The sequence below is a fragment of the Dendrobates tinctorius genome, unplaced genomic scaffold (genome assembly GCF_039654945.1).
Source record: "Dendrobates tinctorius isolate UK_male_01 unplaced genomic scaffold, ASM3965494v1 ptg000115l, whole genome shotgun sequence".
NCBI lineage: Eukaryota > Metazoa > Chordata > Amphibia > Anura > Dendrobatidae > Dendrobates > Dendrobates tinctorius.
This window is the reverse complement of record NW_027361783.1, coordinates 4,801,785-4,814,793: the sequence shown is the minus strand read 5'-3', so window position 1 is coordinate 4,814,793 and position 13,009 is coordinate 4,801,785. Positions and strand designations below refer to the sequence as shown.

General features: G+C 43.4%; 1 protein-coding gene across 1 annotated transcript in view; it reads right to left on the bottom strand.

The window, feature by feature from the left end:
- The window catches only part of RANBP9 (RAN binding protein 9), a 79,776-nt gene that overhangs the window by 29,161 nt on the left and 37,606 nt on the right, over window positions 1-13,009 (bottom strand). The window contains exon 2 of the mRNA XM_073589954.1: window positions 10,914-11,025. Coding sequence (XP_073446055.1) covers window positions 10,914-11,025 — 112 coding nt within the window. The remainder of the gene's footprint in view (window positions 1-10,913; window positions 11,026-13,009) is intronic.

Below are 13,009 nucleotides of genomic sequence, written 5' to 3'. Positions count from 1 at the left end.
CGCAGGCAGACCCCGCCCCCATGCCCCATGTGCAAGACAAGCCCCAGGGCCCTGACACCGGCCCCCGGCCTCCCCGCCTGACCTCCCGTTCTTCAGCGACCCCAGCCCTGGATGACTTTGCGGCTCCTGTCAGCGATCCTGAGCACCCCCGCCCAGCGGCACCTTGTTCCGTGTCGCCGGCACGGAACCGACCTGTGGCCGCCCCTGCCGCGCTCCATCTTCCGGCGGCGGCCTGTCCATCGGGGCCGGCCGCCATTTCGGCTCCTGCTGCGGCCTTCTTGCCGGAGCCCGCGGCCGCCTTTATCCCTGCTGCGGCCTGCTCCGCGGCCTACCCGCCGATGCCGGTGGCCGCCTCTGTCCCGTCCGTGACTCTGGTTGCGGCCTGCTCCCCAATGTCCGCGGCCGCCTCTGCCCCGCTCTTGACCCCGACTGCGGCCCGCCCACTGGACTCTGCGGCCTACACCGGACCCTCTGCCTGGGATGCAGAGATTATTGAGCAGAAGGAGGCCAAAGAGCGGGAGGTGTGGGCACTGTTACACGAGAAGCAAGAGGCAGCCATGACTATCCCTCAATCATATGGGCGGCTTGTATATACTAACACCGCAAAAGGCTATGAATTTATCCGGGACCTCGCCACCGGCCACAAAGACTACCTCACTGTGACCCCTGTCAGACATGGACGGGCTCTGCGAGAGGGAGACCCAGTCTCATATTACAACGAATACTGCCCCTGCGGCTGCTATGCGGTAGCAGTCATCACCTACCCTGAGGGGTATGAGCCTCCATAAAAAGAGACAAGGACTCCTGGGTCTCGGGCATCAGGGACACTCGAGGCCCAGAACATTTCAAGCATCCCGGGGACTTCACGGCTGTGGAGTTCCCTGCTAATTGGCGAAACATCGGCTGCCAGGAGGTGGCCCGGAGTATCTTTCTAAATGGACTGCCGGGACTGTTGTGCGCTGTTGCATGACTTAGGGACAGTTTAAAGTCCTCAATTGAGTAATAAGTGCCCACTCTTGGTGTAGCGGGGATGCATACAGGGGAGTACTCTCTTCAAAAGAAGGGGGAGCACCAATGTTCACAATATTTATGTTTTGGTTAAAAGGAAAAATGTTACGCCTTTAAAAAAAAACAAAAAAAACAAACTGTTTAGTATATATAGCCAAGTTTGAAATGTTGAAGTGTTATTTAAAAAAAAATGTTCAACAGGTCCCGGGTACTGCGAGTAAAGAGGAAAATGCCGACCATGACGGAAATTGACGGGATAGAAGAGACAGATGGAATCAGAGCAGACAACAGTCCCTAAGTCAGACCCCGAGTACCAGACATACACCCCAGAAGGTTAGGAGGACGTTGACGATGACCTGGTAGGTCATGACGTTAAGAGGGTGACAGAAGGGGAGAGCAGTGGGAGGTACACATCTGTAGAGTAGTCCGGATGGACCTAACCCAACCTGAAGGAATGGTCATGGTGGCTTACGCGCTGGCGAGTAAGCCGTGAGCTACTCGGAGCATGATTGCTCCCGGTTTGGTTCAGCCCCCGTGTATCGCGGGCCTGGCTCAACAACCGGTCCGACAAAAGAAGGTGGGAAAGTTTCAGAACAGAAATTAGGGAGACCAGATTGTCGAGGACGACAATGGATAAAGGAAGGGAACTGTAGGGAAAGTGGACTGACGTACGGACCTGTCTGTAGAAGAAGTGCGGAGGTGTAGTGTATAGAAGGTAGACTGTTGTAGTAAAAGAGGGGAAACAGCTGGAGATAAGAAGGAGGGCTGTAGTATTGGATTTTGACCATTAGAGGGCAATGGAGAGCTGTGAGGTTAGGACTGAACAACAGCCATTGGCTAAGAAATCTGTTGAGTCATGGTGGGCGGGGTTACCAGAACAGAAGTGCATAAAAGAGGGAGAGAAGGTTCTGGAAAAGTCAGTCAGCGAAAGGACCACAGGAAACAAGAAGCACGGCTGAGGAGAAAGGAATTTCCTGAGAGGAATGACAGTTGTGCCAGTTACGGGGGGTGGCCCTAACAGGATTAGCCGCAGACAGACAGCAGAGGCCACAGATGGAGAGCAAAGAGAGGCCGCAGACAGACAGCCTGGGGCACCACTAAACCGAACGGACTCGGACTGGTGAAACGCTGTGGTGATAGGCCTAGGGCAGCCACAGTGACAGAGCCGCGAGGGACGTCCATTTGTCAACGAAAGAAAGTGAAGGTACCCGGGCCTGTGTACTAAGTCAAGCAGCTACTGTGTGTAGCTGAGGGTATCGTCGAGCGGCTGCTGTGTGCGGCTGTGGAGAGTGACGAGCAGCTGCTGTGTGCGGCTGTGGAGATTGTCAAGTAGCTACTGTGTGTGGCTGAGGGGATTGTTGAGCAGCTGCTGTGTGCGGCTGTGAAGATTGACAAGCAGCTGCTGTGTGCGGCTATACGGATTGTTGAGTATCTGCCGTGTAAGGCTGCGGAAATTAACGTGCCTTTGCTGTGAGGTGCTGTGGGTCGTGGAAGGACGATCAATAAAGGAGACCTGTTGAACACGATCCTGTCTCTGTCTCAAGTCTGTCCGCGGCAAGTAACGGACCACCCCCCGGTCGGTGCCCTCACTCCTACCTTACCTACAACTGCGCATGTTGTGAAGGGGTTAATGCTCATTGTTTGAGCATTTAAACAATCTGCATAGTTTGTCTTTCATTGTTTTGCTGGTCAACAAGCTACATCGACTTATACAATGGGTAATCAACATATTAGCAAACATCGATTGTTCAAAGACTGTGCATCCCTGTCCTACAAAGATAGCAAACAATAACCTATAGGAGGTAAACAGTAGTCATTCAACGATTCACGAGTCAACATTCACATTCATACGAACAGTAGTCAATGTTTCTTGACGTACTGAAAATAATTAAGATTAAATGCTGTGCTATCACAATAAAAAAACATGTTAATAGTTTTTCTTAAAAAAAAATCCATATTTGAGGTTAACACTCTTTGCAAGTGTATTGAGAAGAATAGATGCCGCTTTGAAAGCAAAAAGTTTTTGAAGGAACTTGGGAGGGAGGTTGTTCCAAACATTTTAGAGAACCACAGATCTACAGAGGATGTAGTCTTTTGAAAATCCTTCTGCCTCTTGATGCAATCCCAGACAGGATTGATGAGGTTGAGATCATGGCTCTGTATGGCAATCTCAATGCTTCCAGAACTCCTTGTTCTTTTTTATGTTGAAAATAGGTCTTAATGATATTAGTTGTTTGTTTACGGTTGTTGTCCAGCTGCAGAATAAATTTGGAGCCAGACGACTCACTGATGGTATTACAAGATGAATCGATATCTGTCTGTATTTCTAATTGAGGACACCATGAAATGGGCAATGATGAGGACTGTAGGCACAGTAGTCAGCCAAATAAACTTTGTGCAGCAGATGAAAGGCACATTATGCTTACCATCGAAATCGGGAGATGTCCAGCAGTGCCATCAGTTCAGAACTGGCAGTAACCAGCAAGATCCAGCAACACCAATCTGCTGTTCGGAGAAGTCTGGCCAGAAGTATTGCAACCAAAAAATACACTTTTTCGCCACAGAAACAAGGCAATGGTCTCAACTATGCACAAAAACATAGAAACTGGGGTGCAGAAAAATAACAGCAAGTGCACTGGATTGAGGAGACTTTTAAACAGTTGGCTGTAACAGAAGACAGATTGTTATTTTAGGGCAGGGGTGTGGAATCTTTTTTCTGCCAAGGGCCATTTGGATCTTTACACCATCCTTCGGGGGGCCATACAAACTCCGCCCACAAAGTACATCCCGACTCTGGCACTGGTTTCATGACTTAAGGGCCGTTTACATTTAGCGATGCACCAGCGATCCGACCAGCGATCCGACCTGTCATGATCGCTGGTGCATCGCTAAATGATCGCTAGTGAGCTGTCACACAGGTAGACCTCACAGCGATGCAGCAGCAACGCAGCGCACGATACTCACCTTTCACACACAGCGATCCTGACGTCCTGCTGCCCGCCTCCACGCATCGCTCGTCGTCACAGCAGGAAGCCGACGACGAGAAATGGAGCTGGACATTCTCGCGCGATCAGCGGGGGAGCCGGTCGGAGGTAAGTATCACACATAGCGATATCGCTATAACGTCACAAAATCGGTGACGTTATAGCGATATCGCTATGTGTAAAACCCCCTTTAATCTTTCATTGCATGCCCTTCAATGTTCAGTAGTGAACACTGCGTGTGTGTGCTAACAGAGCAAGAAGAAATTAATGAGATTGTAGCAATCAAAATACAGCTCCCTGCCCAAGAATGCGATCCCTGAGAATCTGCTCGGGGGCCTGATAAAAGGTCATCGAGGGCCGTAAATGGCCCTGGGGCCTGAGGTTCCCCACCCCTGTTTTAGGGGCTGGTAAAACATTACAATAATGAATATCTGCTCCTTGCAAGTGTTAGGATGCATTTGAACAAATAAAGATGGTGATTTGATCAAGATTAATGGAGTCTTAAATGCTAAGAAATACAAGCAGATACTCAGCTATTAGGCAATACCATCAGAGAGGGGTCTGATTTGACCCAATGCCGAATAAATTTAGAACCACGATCCCAATCATACAGCCAATATCTTTAAGAACAATCTTCAGCATAAAGAAAAACAAGAAGTCCTGAAACTTATAAAATGATAAAGTGCTGATCTCAACATTGAGTATGTGTAGGATTACATGAAGAGACATAAGGATTTGCTCAAGCCTAAATCCACAGAAGATCTGTGGTAAGTTCCCCAAAATGTTTGGAATAACATATCTGCTGAGCTCCTTTGAAAACTATGTGCATGTGTACGTAGAAGATTGAATGTATTGATGCCATTTTAAAAGGAAAAGGGTGGTAACAGCACAAATTGATTGGAGGTAGATCTCTCTTTTTTTGTTCACTCACTTTGCATTTTGTTATTTGACAAAAATAAAACTAACACATTTTTTAAGGTATTCTTACTTTGCAGCAATTTTTCCTAAAACATAAGTTTTGAGACTGACAGAAATATGGTTTCCATAAAGTTTGATGCATTCTGATTGAGGAGAACCCATTCTGACCTAGTCAGTGTTTGGCGCTTATCACACTTTTTGCTTGCTCTCAGCTTTGAGGATTGACCAAAGGTTTGCAATGGGATTGAGATCTGGGGAGGGTCCCGGTGAAGGACCCAAAATGTAAATGTTTGTCAATGTTTTGTTCATCGAGCCACTTAGGTATCACTTTTGCATTGTAACATGGTGCTCCATCATGCTGGAAAAAGAATTGGTCATCACCAAATTACTCCTGGATTGTTGGAAGAAGTTGCTCTTGGAGGATATTTAGATGCCATTCTTTATTCATGACGATATTCTTAGGCAAAATTGTGAATGAATCCACCCCCTTGAATGATACCCGGATGCTTTACTGTTGACATGACAAAAGGACTCATGGTAGTGGTCACTTTTTCTTCTCCAGACAATCATTTTTTCAGATGTCCCAAATAGTAGGAGGCTTCATCAGAAAAAATATTTTTTCCCCAGTAATCTGCAGTTGAATTCCTGTACTTCCTGCAGAATGTTCGCCAGTCATTGATATTTTTGCTTGAAGAGACATGGCTTCCTTACTGTCCCTCTTGTGACCAGGCCAGCCACCAAAAGCCTTCATTTCACTGAGCGTGCATTTGCACTGACACCTGTCTGCTGCCATTCATGAGCAAGCTGAGCACTGCTGTTGAACTGATCCCATAGCTGAATCCCTCTTTAAAAGAGACAGTCCAGGCAATTGCTGGAATTTCTTGGGTACCCTGAAGCCTTCTTTGCAGAAATTGAACATCTCTTTTTGAAGTTTCTGATAATACGATAAATGGTGGATTTAGGTGCAATCTTACAAACAATGTCCTTGCCAATAAAGCCATTTTGAAGTAAAGCAATGATGACTCCACATGTTTCATTGCAGGTAACCATTTCACAGAAGATAATAATTTCAACCACCAGACTCCGTTTAAAACAACCATTCTGCTCTTTTAATTCAAATCAGCATTACCGAGTGATATCCGCTTTCTTGTCCTTGTGAACACTTTCTCCTGAGCGAATGAGAAAAATCACAAAAATTATATAAGCAGGTCATTTTGTGGCAGCGCTGAAAAAAAGTGGAAGTGGGATTTTTGGAATTAACTTAATTTTCATAGTAAGAAATGACTGCAAATTTTACAACTCACCTGATCACTCTTTATAACAATCTAGAGTTAATGCAAATTGCCAGTATAAAAATTGAAGCAGCAAATTGTGAAAACCAAAATTTAGCTCAGTCTCGACTAAAAATGCTAGACTGCAGTTTGCCAAAATGTATGTGAGTAAGCCAAAATCCTTCTTGGAAAGTGTCTTGTGGACAGATGAGACCAAGACAGCGCGTTTTTGTAAAGCACATCATTCTACTGTTTACTAGAAACGGAATGAGGACTACATAGAAAAGAACACAGTACCCACAGTCAAATATGGTGGAGGTTAAAAGATATTTTGGGGTTGTTTTGCTGCCTCTGGTACTGGGTGCCTTGACTGTGTGCAAGGCATCATGAAATCTGAATATTACCAAAGGATTTTGGGTAGCAATGTAGTGCTCATTGTCAGAAAGCTAGGTTTGCATCCTAGGTCAGGACCATGACCCCAAACAAATATACTTTAAGAAGCACCCAGAAATGGATGGAAACAAAGCGCTGGAGAGTTCTGAAGTGGCAAGCAGTGAGTCTGGATCTAAATCTCATTGAACCCCTGTGGAGAGAACTTAAAATTGCTGTTGGGAGAAGGCATCCTTCAGATGAGAGACCTGGAGCAGTTTGCAAAAGAAGAGTGGTCCAATATTCAAGTAGAGGTGTGTAAGAAGCTTGTTGATGATTTTAAGAAGTGAGTGATTGCAGTTAATTTATTTCAAAGGGTGTGCAACCAAATATTAAAGTTGAGGGTGCTAACAATTTTGTCCAGCCCATTTTAGGGTTTTGTGTGAAATTATGCCCAATTTGCCTTTTTCTCTGCTATTTTTGTGTTTTTCCAATAGAGGAAGGAAATAAAAGGTGTATAACAAAACATGTATAATTGCAAAAAAGAAATTCTTCATTTTCTGGAACAATTTCAAGGGTTCCAACACTTTCGGCCATGACTGTACATACATACAAGGAATAGTGCCCCTTCCCTTTCCATTCTTCTTTTACTTTCTTGTTTCTTCAGTCACATAACCTTGGTTGGTTGGTTTGTTTTTTCTACCTAAAATTGGGCGTCTTTCCTTTTAGGTCTCTCTATATGGAAAAAACAGGAGCTTTGCTTCATATTCTATTGTTCTCCACTGGCTCTAGACATGGGAGTTTCTTATGTTTTCAGTAGCCATGAGTGACAGCGATGCCTGATTTCCTACTGTGTTGTGTACTGGTCATATACATGATATTTTTTATTTTGTATAGTTTGTCTTTTCTTTTCTCCTTATACAGGTTATGTTTTTTTTTTTTTCCCCATTGTATACTTATTTAAAAGCAATAAGTATACAGCTCTGGCAAAAATTAAGAGACCACTGCAAAGTTTTCGGTTTGTCTGATTTTTCTCTTTATAGGTATATTTTTGAGTAAAATGTAAATTGCTCTTTTATTCTATAAACTACTAACATGTCTCCGAATTTCCAAGCACAAAATTTTGTATTTATTTTAAGAAAATGAGAAATAGTAAAAACAACAAAAAATGCAGTACGTGCTGACCTCAAATAATGCTAAGAAAACAAGTTCATAATCATTTAAAAACAATACAAATGTTTTAACTCAGGAAGAGGTCAGAAATCAATATTTTGTGGAATAACGATGATTTTTAATCACAGCTTTCATGCATCTTGGCATGTCTTTCACACTGCTTTTGGATGAGCTTATGCCACCCCTCATACAAAATGTAAGCAGTTCTTTTTTTGTTTGATGGCTTGTGACTATCCATCTTCTTCTTGATTACATTCCAGAGGTTTTCAATGGGGTTCAAGGCTGGAGATTGGGCTGGCCGTGACAGGGATTTGATGTGGTGGTTCTTCATCCACATATTGATTGACCTAGCTTTGTGGCATGGCGCATTGTCCTGATGGAAAAAAAACAGTCCTCAGAATTGGGAAACATTGCCTGAGCGAAAGGAATCAACTGTTTTTCCAGGATAACCTTGTATGTGGCTTGATTCATACGTCCTTCGCAAAGATTAACCTGCTCAATTCCAGCCTTGCTGAAGCATCCCCAGATCATCACCGATCCTCCACCAAATTTCACAGTGGGTGCAAGACACTGTGGCTTGTACGCCTCTCCAGGTCCCGGTCTAACCATTAGACGACCAGGTGTTGGGCAAAGCTGAAAAGTAGACTCATCAGAGAAGATTACCTTACTCCAGTCCTCTATGGTCCAATCCTTATGGTCTTTGGCAAACTTCCGCCTGGCTTTCCTTTGCTTCTCATTGATTAAAGGCTTTTTTCTAGCTTGCTTGAGCGCTGTCTCTAGGAGCCTATTACGAACTGTTCTTCCTGTGCACTTCACCCTAGCTGCCATTCCTTTTGTAGGTCACTTGATGTCATCCTGCGGTTGCTGAGTGACATTCGAATAAGATGACGGTCATCCCGGTCAGTGGAGAGTCGTTTTCGCCCTCTGCCTGTCTGTAGCTTTGTTGTCCCCAATGTCTGCTGCTTGACCCGGTTTTAATGGACTGCCGTCTTAGAAATTTTAAAGGATGGAGGCAACATGACGCTCACCGTAAAGGAAGAATTGAGCCCTTTTTTTCCCTCACTTAATTTTTAGCCATGCCAAAGGAGTTGAAAAGAAAAGTCTTATTTTTTCCTTCCTACTACTTTTGAGATATTACTAGACCTTGTTTTGCCATCCAGCTTGTCCTATTGCAAGAGGATTGTGAACACCACAGCAGGGTTTTTTATTACTTTCCTTTGTTAAATAAGATTTGGTTCAGTGATCACCTAATCAGAAGCACATTAAGTAGAATGAGGTGTACTCTGGTTGGAAATCAACAGACACTGGAATGGAATACCTGTCAGACATGTAGAGAAGATGATTTTTATAAAACTGTGCAGTAGTCTCTTAATTTTTGCCAAAGGTGTAAACTCAGCTGCCACTATTTTCGGACCCTCCACACCTCTACCATGTTTTGCAAGCACACAATTATATATGCAATATCGGATACCAGTATTTACTACATATACCAAAAAACTCTCAAAACGGGAGTGAAAGCTGGCATGTCAAAGGAATTCGAAAAATTACAATGATTCAAACAGACAAGGGAGAATTTCTTATGAAAATGAAGACCCTATAAATATTAGGTGCAGTAGTACTCACAAAATGCACACAACTCCATCCTCAACTGTAAACTGCAAAAAAGGTGAGGGGCTATCATTTAACGTGTGATGTACGTAGAAGAGCACATGTCCCTCATGTCAATGATTGAAAGTGATCACCAGATGGTTTCATGGCATGGAAATGGTCAGATGATCTCGCTCAACCAATATGCTGAAAGGGATATACTGCAAATACAAATTTAAGACCCCGAAAAAATAGTTTGATTAATAACCAAAATAACCTTCCAAGTAAGTGACACTTAACAGAAGAAATAATGGTCTCCTATCATTTAAAAAATATCTGGGAACATATAGAGATAACTAAACAATGGCTGAACAGAATGGGTAAAAAATAATTTACAGAAGAAAAATTCATTGAGTTTTGTAATTACTATTATTAAAAAGGTTCTCCTAGGAGAATATTTCTATCCACATTTACTATTAGGGGGATATGAGGACTGTAACTTAAAGGCTTTGCACCCCTATTGTCAGGATACAGAGTAAGTTGTTACTCTCACATGGTCTGACCGCTGGGGCACCCACTGATCCTCAGAACGGGGCTCTGCAGGGAACCATCTGAATGGAGCACACCTCCATTCTCAGGACTGGTGCGAGTCAAAAAGGTCAGACCCCAAGCAATCCGGCAATTTTCCTGCATACTACTGAAAGAGGGTAAACGTATATATTTGTTACAACTCACTTGAAGGAAATCTATCACTAGGTTTATGCTTCACACTCAGTAGTATATATAGGGACAGAGACCCTGATTACAGTGATCTGTCACTTACTGGGCTCCTTGCTGTGGTTTTGATAACAGTTTCCATCAGTCCTTTCAATTATGAGTTCTGTAAAACTACACCCCAAAATTGACAGATTTCTGCCTACATGGTGCATGAGCAGAAAGTTGCCAATCATAGGTGGGGACAGAATCGCAAGAGCTCATGAATGTCGAGGACTCCATGGCAGGAGTTCAACACAGAGAACTAAAAGAGATGCTGCAGATAAAACAGTTTTACCAAAACTACAGCAAGAAGCTCAGTAAATGACTCAATGTTAAAATCACAGTTTCTGCTCCTACATTAAAGGGGATATCCGGGACTCAACTACAAGCTTTTTTGCTTTTTTTTTGCTAACAGAGGCAACTACCTGTCTGTTGACTGCTCCTGCCAAAGATTCAGCTACTCCCTGCCAACATGACAGCAGTTTCTCTTCCTGTTGACAGGGCGGGGCTACTGGTGTCATGCTGAATGACAGCGTTTCTCTGCTGCCTAATTGGGGGAAGCTGGCTGTCAATCAGCCCTGTCAACAGGAAGACAAACTGCTTCTGTGTTGACACAGAGTAGCTGAATCTCTGGCAGGAGCGGTCAATGACAGGCGCCGGGTTCAACAGACCGGCAGTTGCCTCTTAACAACTACATTACTTTTTTTTCTAAAGTCCCAGATATCCTCTTTAATCTGTAGTCAAAGTGTTCTCATCCTTTGCGTGTGAACAGAGCGGCCTACTGCAGATATTGGTCCTTCTGGTATTAGCTAGAATTGCAGAAATCGTACATGTACATACTACGTACCCATCTCTCCCTTTACTTATAATCTTCACTTCAAAATAGTATATGCCACAAGCTGCCGGAATAGGATGTGTAGCCCGCACGGATGCAGCATCTCTGGAGGTTTTTCCATGTCCTGCGCAGATATAAAAACAAAAATATATCATTACTATTATGGTGGGAAATTTATTATTTGCTATACTGAAATACATTACGGGTAGAGTGGATCAATAAGATTTGCAGGACCTGGTTCAGAAGCACACATCGGTATTCCATGGCTGCTGGACCATCGCACAGCCAGTATGCTTCGCGACGTCAGCCATGTGTCAGCCTACTAATCAGAAGAGGTAGGAGGCGCTTCAGTTAGCAGGCCTCTGGGTCCCACAAGTCTGTTTGCAGATCTTTCCCACAGTAACAGAAGCATATGCGATTTCCTTAAAATTTAACTATTCCTCAATCACATAGGTGATGTTGTGAGCAGTTATAGCATAGACCATAATCTTTTAAATATATCACATGAAAATCTCATCCCCACTGTAGCCTACACGTCAATCATGTACACAGAGATAGTGATCTGTTTACACCACATCAATCCTGCAGCTGGTACCGCACAAGTCCTTTATTTGGATAATGGGTACATGGTGAAAGCTCCAAGAGAACTAAGGTATTGGCTTGGTGAGATAATAATGGAAACTAGTACTAGTAACATTTTGTGGATTAGGATAGATGGGTTGCCAAACTGCCCATACATCTTCATAGCTGTCGGCCAAAAGTTTATGCAGCCATCTTTCCCTCCCATCTTCACCGGAGGTGCGCACCTCCCGTCCAGGAGAGTTTGCATGTGCACTCACTGAGAGGTAAAGAATGAGGGTCCATTAACACGGACTGATCTGCGGCACTAAACGACTGCCGATCGGTAAACCTTTACAGATCCGTGGTCATTTAACCCCATCATGACCTTGGGATTTTATGTTTTCGTGTTTTGCTCCCCTTCTGCCCAGAGCCATAACTTTTTTATTTTTCAGTCAATATGGCCGTGTGAGGGCTTCATTTTTTGCAGGACAAGTTGTGCTTTTAAATGACACCATTGGTTTTACCATATATTGTACTGGAAAACAGTAAAAAAAAAAAAAAAAAATTCAAGTGCGGTGAAATTGCATAAAAAAATAGTCCTATTCCACAATTGTTTTTTTGAGTTTTTTTGTTTTTTTTTACCATATTCACTAATTGCTGACATTATGATTCTCCAGGTCATTACAAGTTCATATATATCAATCACGTCTAGGTGCTTTTTTATTTACGGTAAGTGGTGAAAAACAAAATCCAAAGCTTGTTTAAAAACAAAAAACACCATGGCGTCATTTGCAGCGTCTCTATGTTTCGGGATCTGGATGATGGGTGGTTTTCTTGCGCACTGAGCTGACATTTTTAGTGATACTATTTTACGGTACATACAATCTTTTGGTTGCCTGTTGTTGCAATGTTGTAACAACAAAAAAAAAAAAAAAAACGCAATTCTGGTGTTAATTTTTTTTCTCCATAAGCCTTTTACCGATTGGATAAATTCTTTTTATATTTTGATAGATTAGGCGTTCCTGAACACAGCGATACCAAATATGTGTATTTTTTCATATTGTTATATTTTGAATGGGGCAAAAGAGAGGCGATTTGAACTTTTGTATTTTGTCTTTTTTTTTTTTAACTGACTTCAGTAGTCTCCTTAGGAGATAAAAAGCTGCGGTCATCTCATCGCATGTGCTACACATAGCAGGGCTTTGCTATGTGTAGAAGAAATGCTCATCTGCTATGAACGCCGGCCACAGGATGGCATTCATAGCAGATCTGGAATGACCCTCAGTTGTCATACCAGCCCATTGGTGCTCTGCCATCATTTAACGGGGGCACCGTTGGGCGGTGTTAGTGACACTTTCTGCGTGGCCATGTTAAATGCTGCTGTCAAATTGACAGCGGCTTTTTACATGTTAACATCCACGGGTGAATCGCCATTCCACCCTCGGCTGTAAGGGGAACATGACAGCTGACTGCGTGTGTGAAAATATGCAGGGTCATCAAACAGGAGGAGGCGACCTACAGTTAAGCTTTAAGTCGTAAAGGGGTTA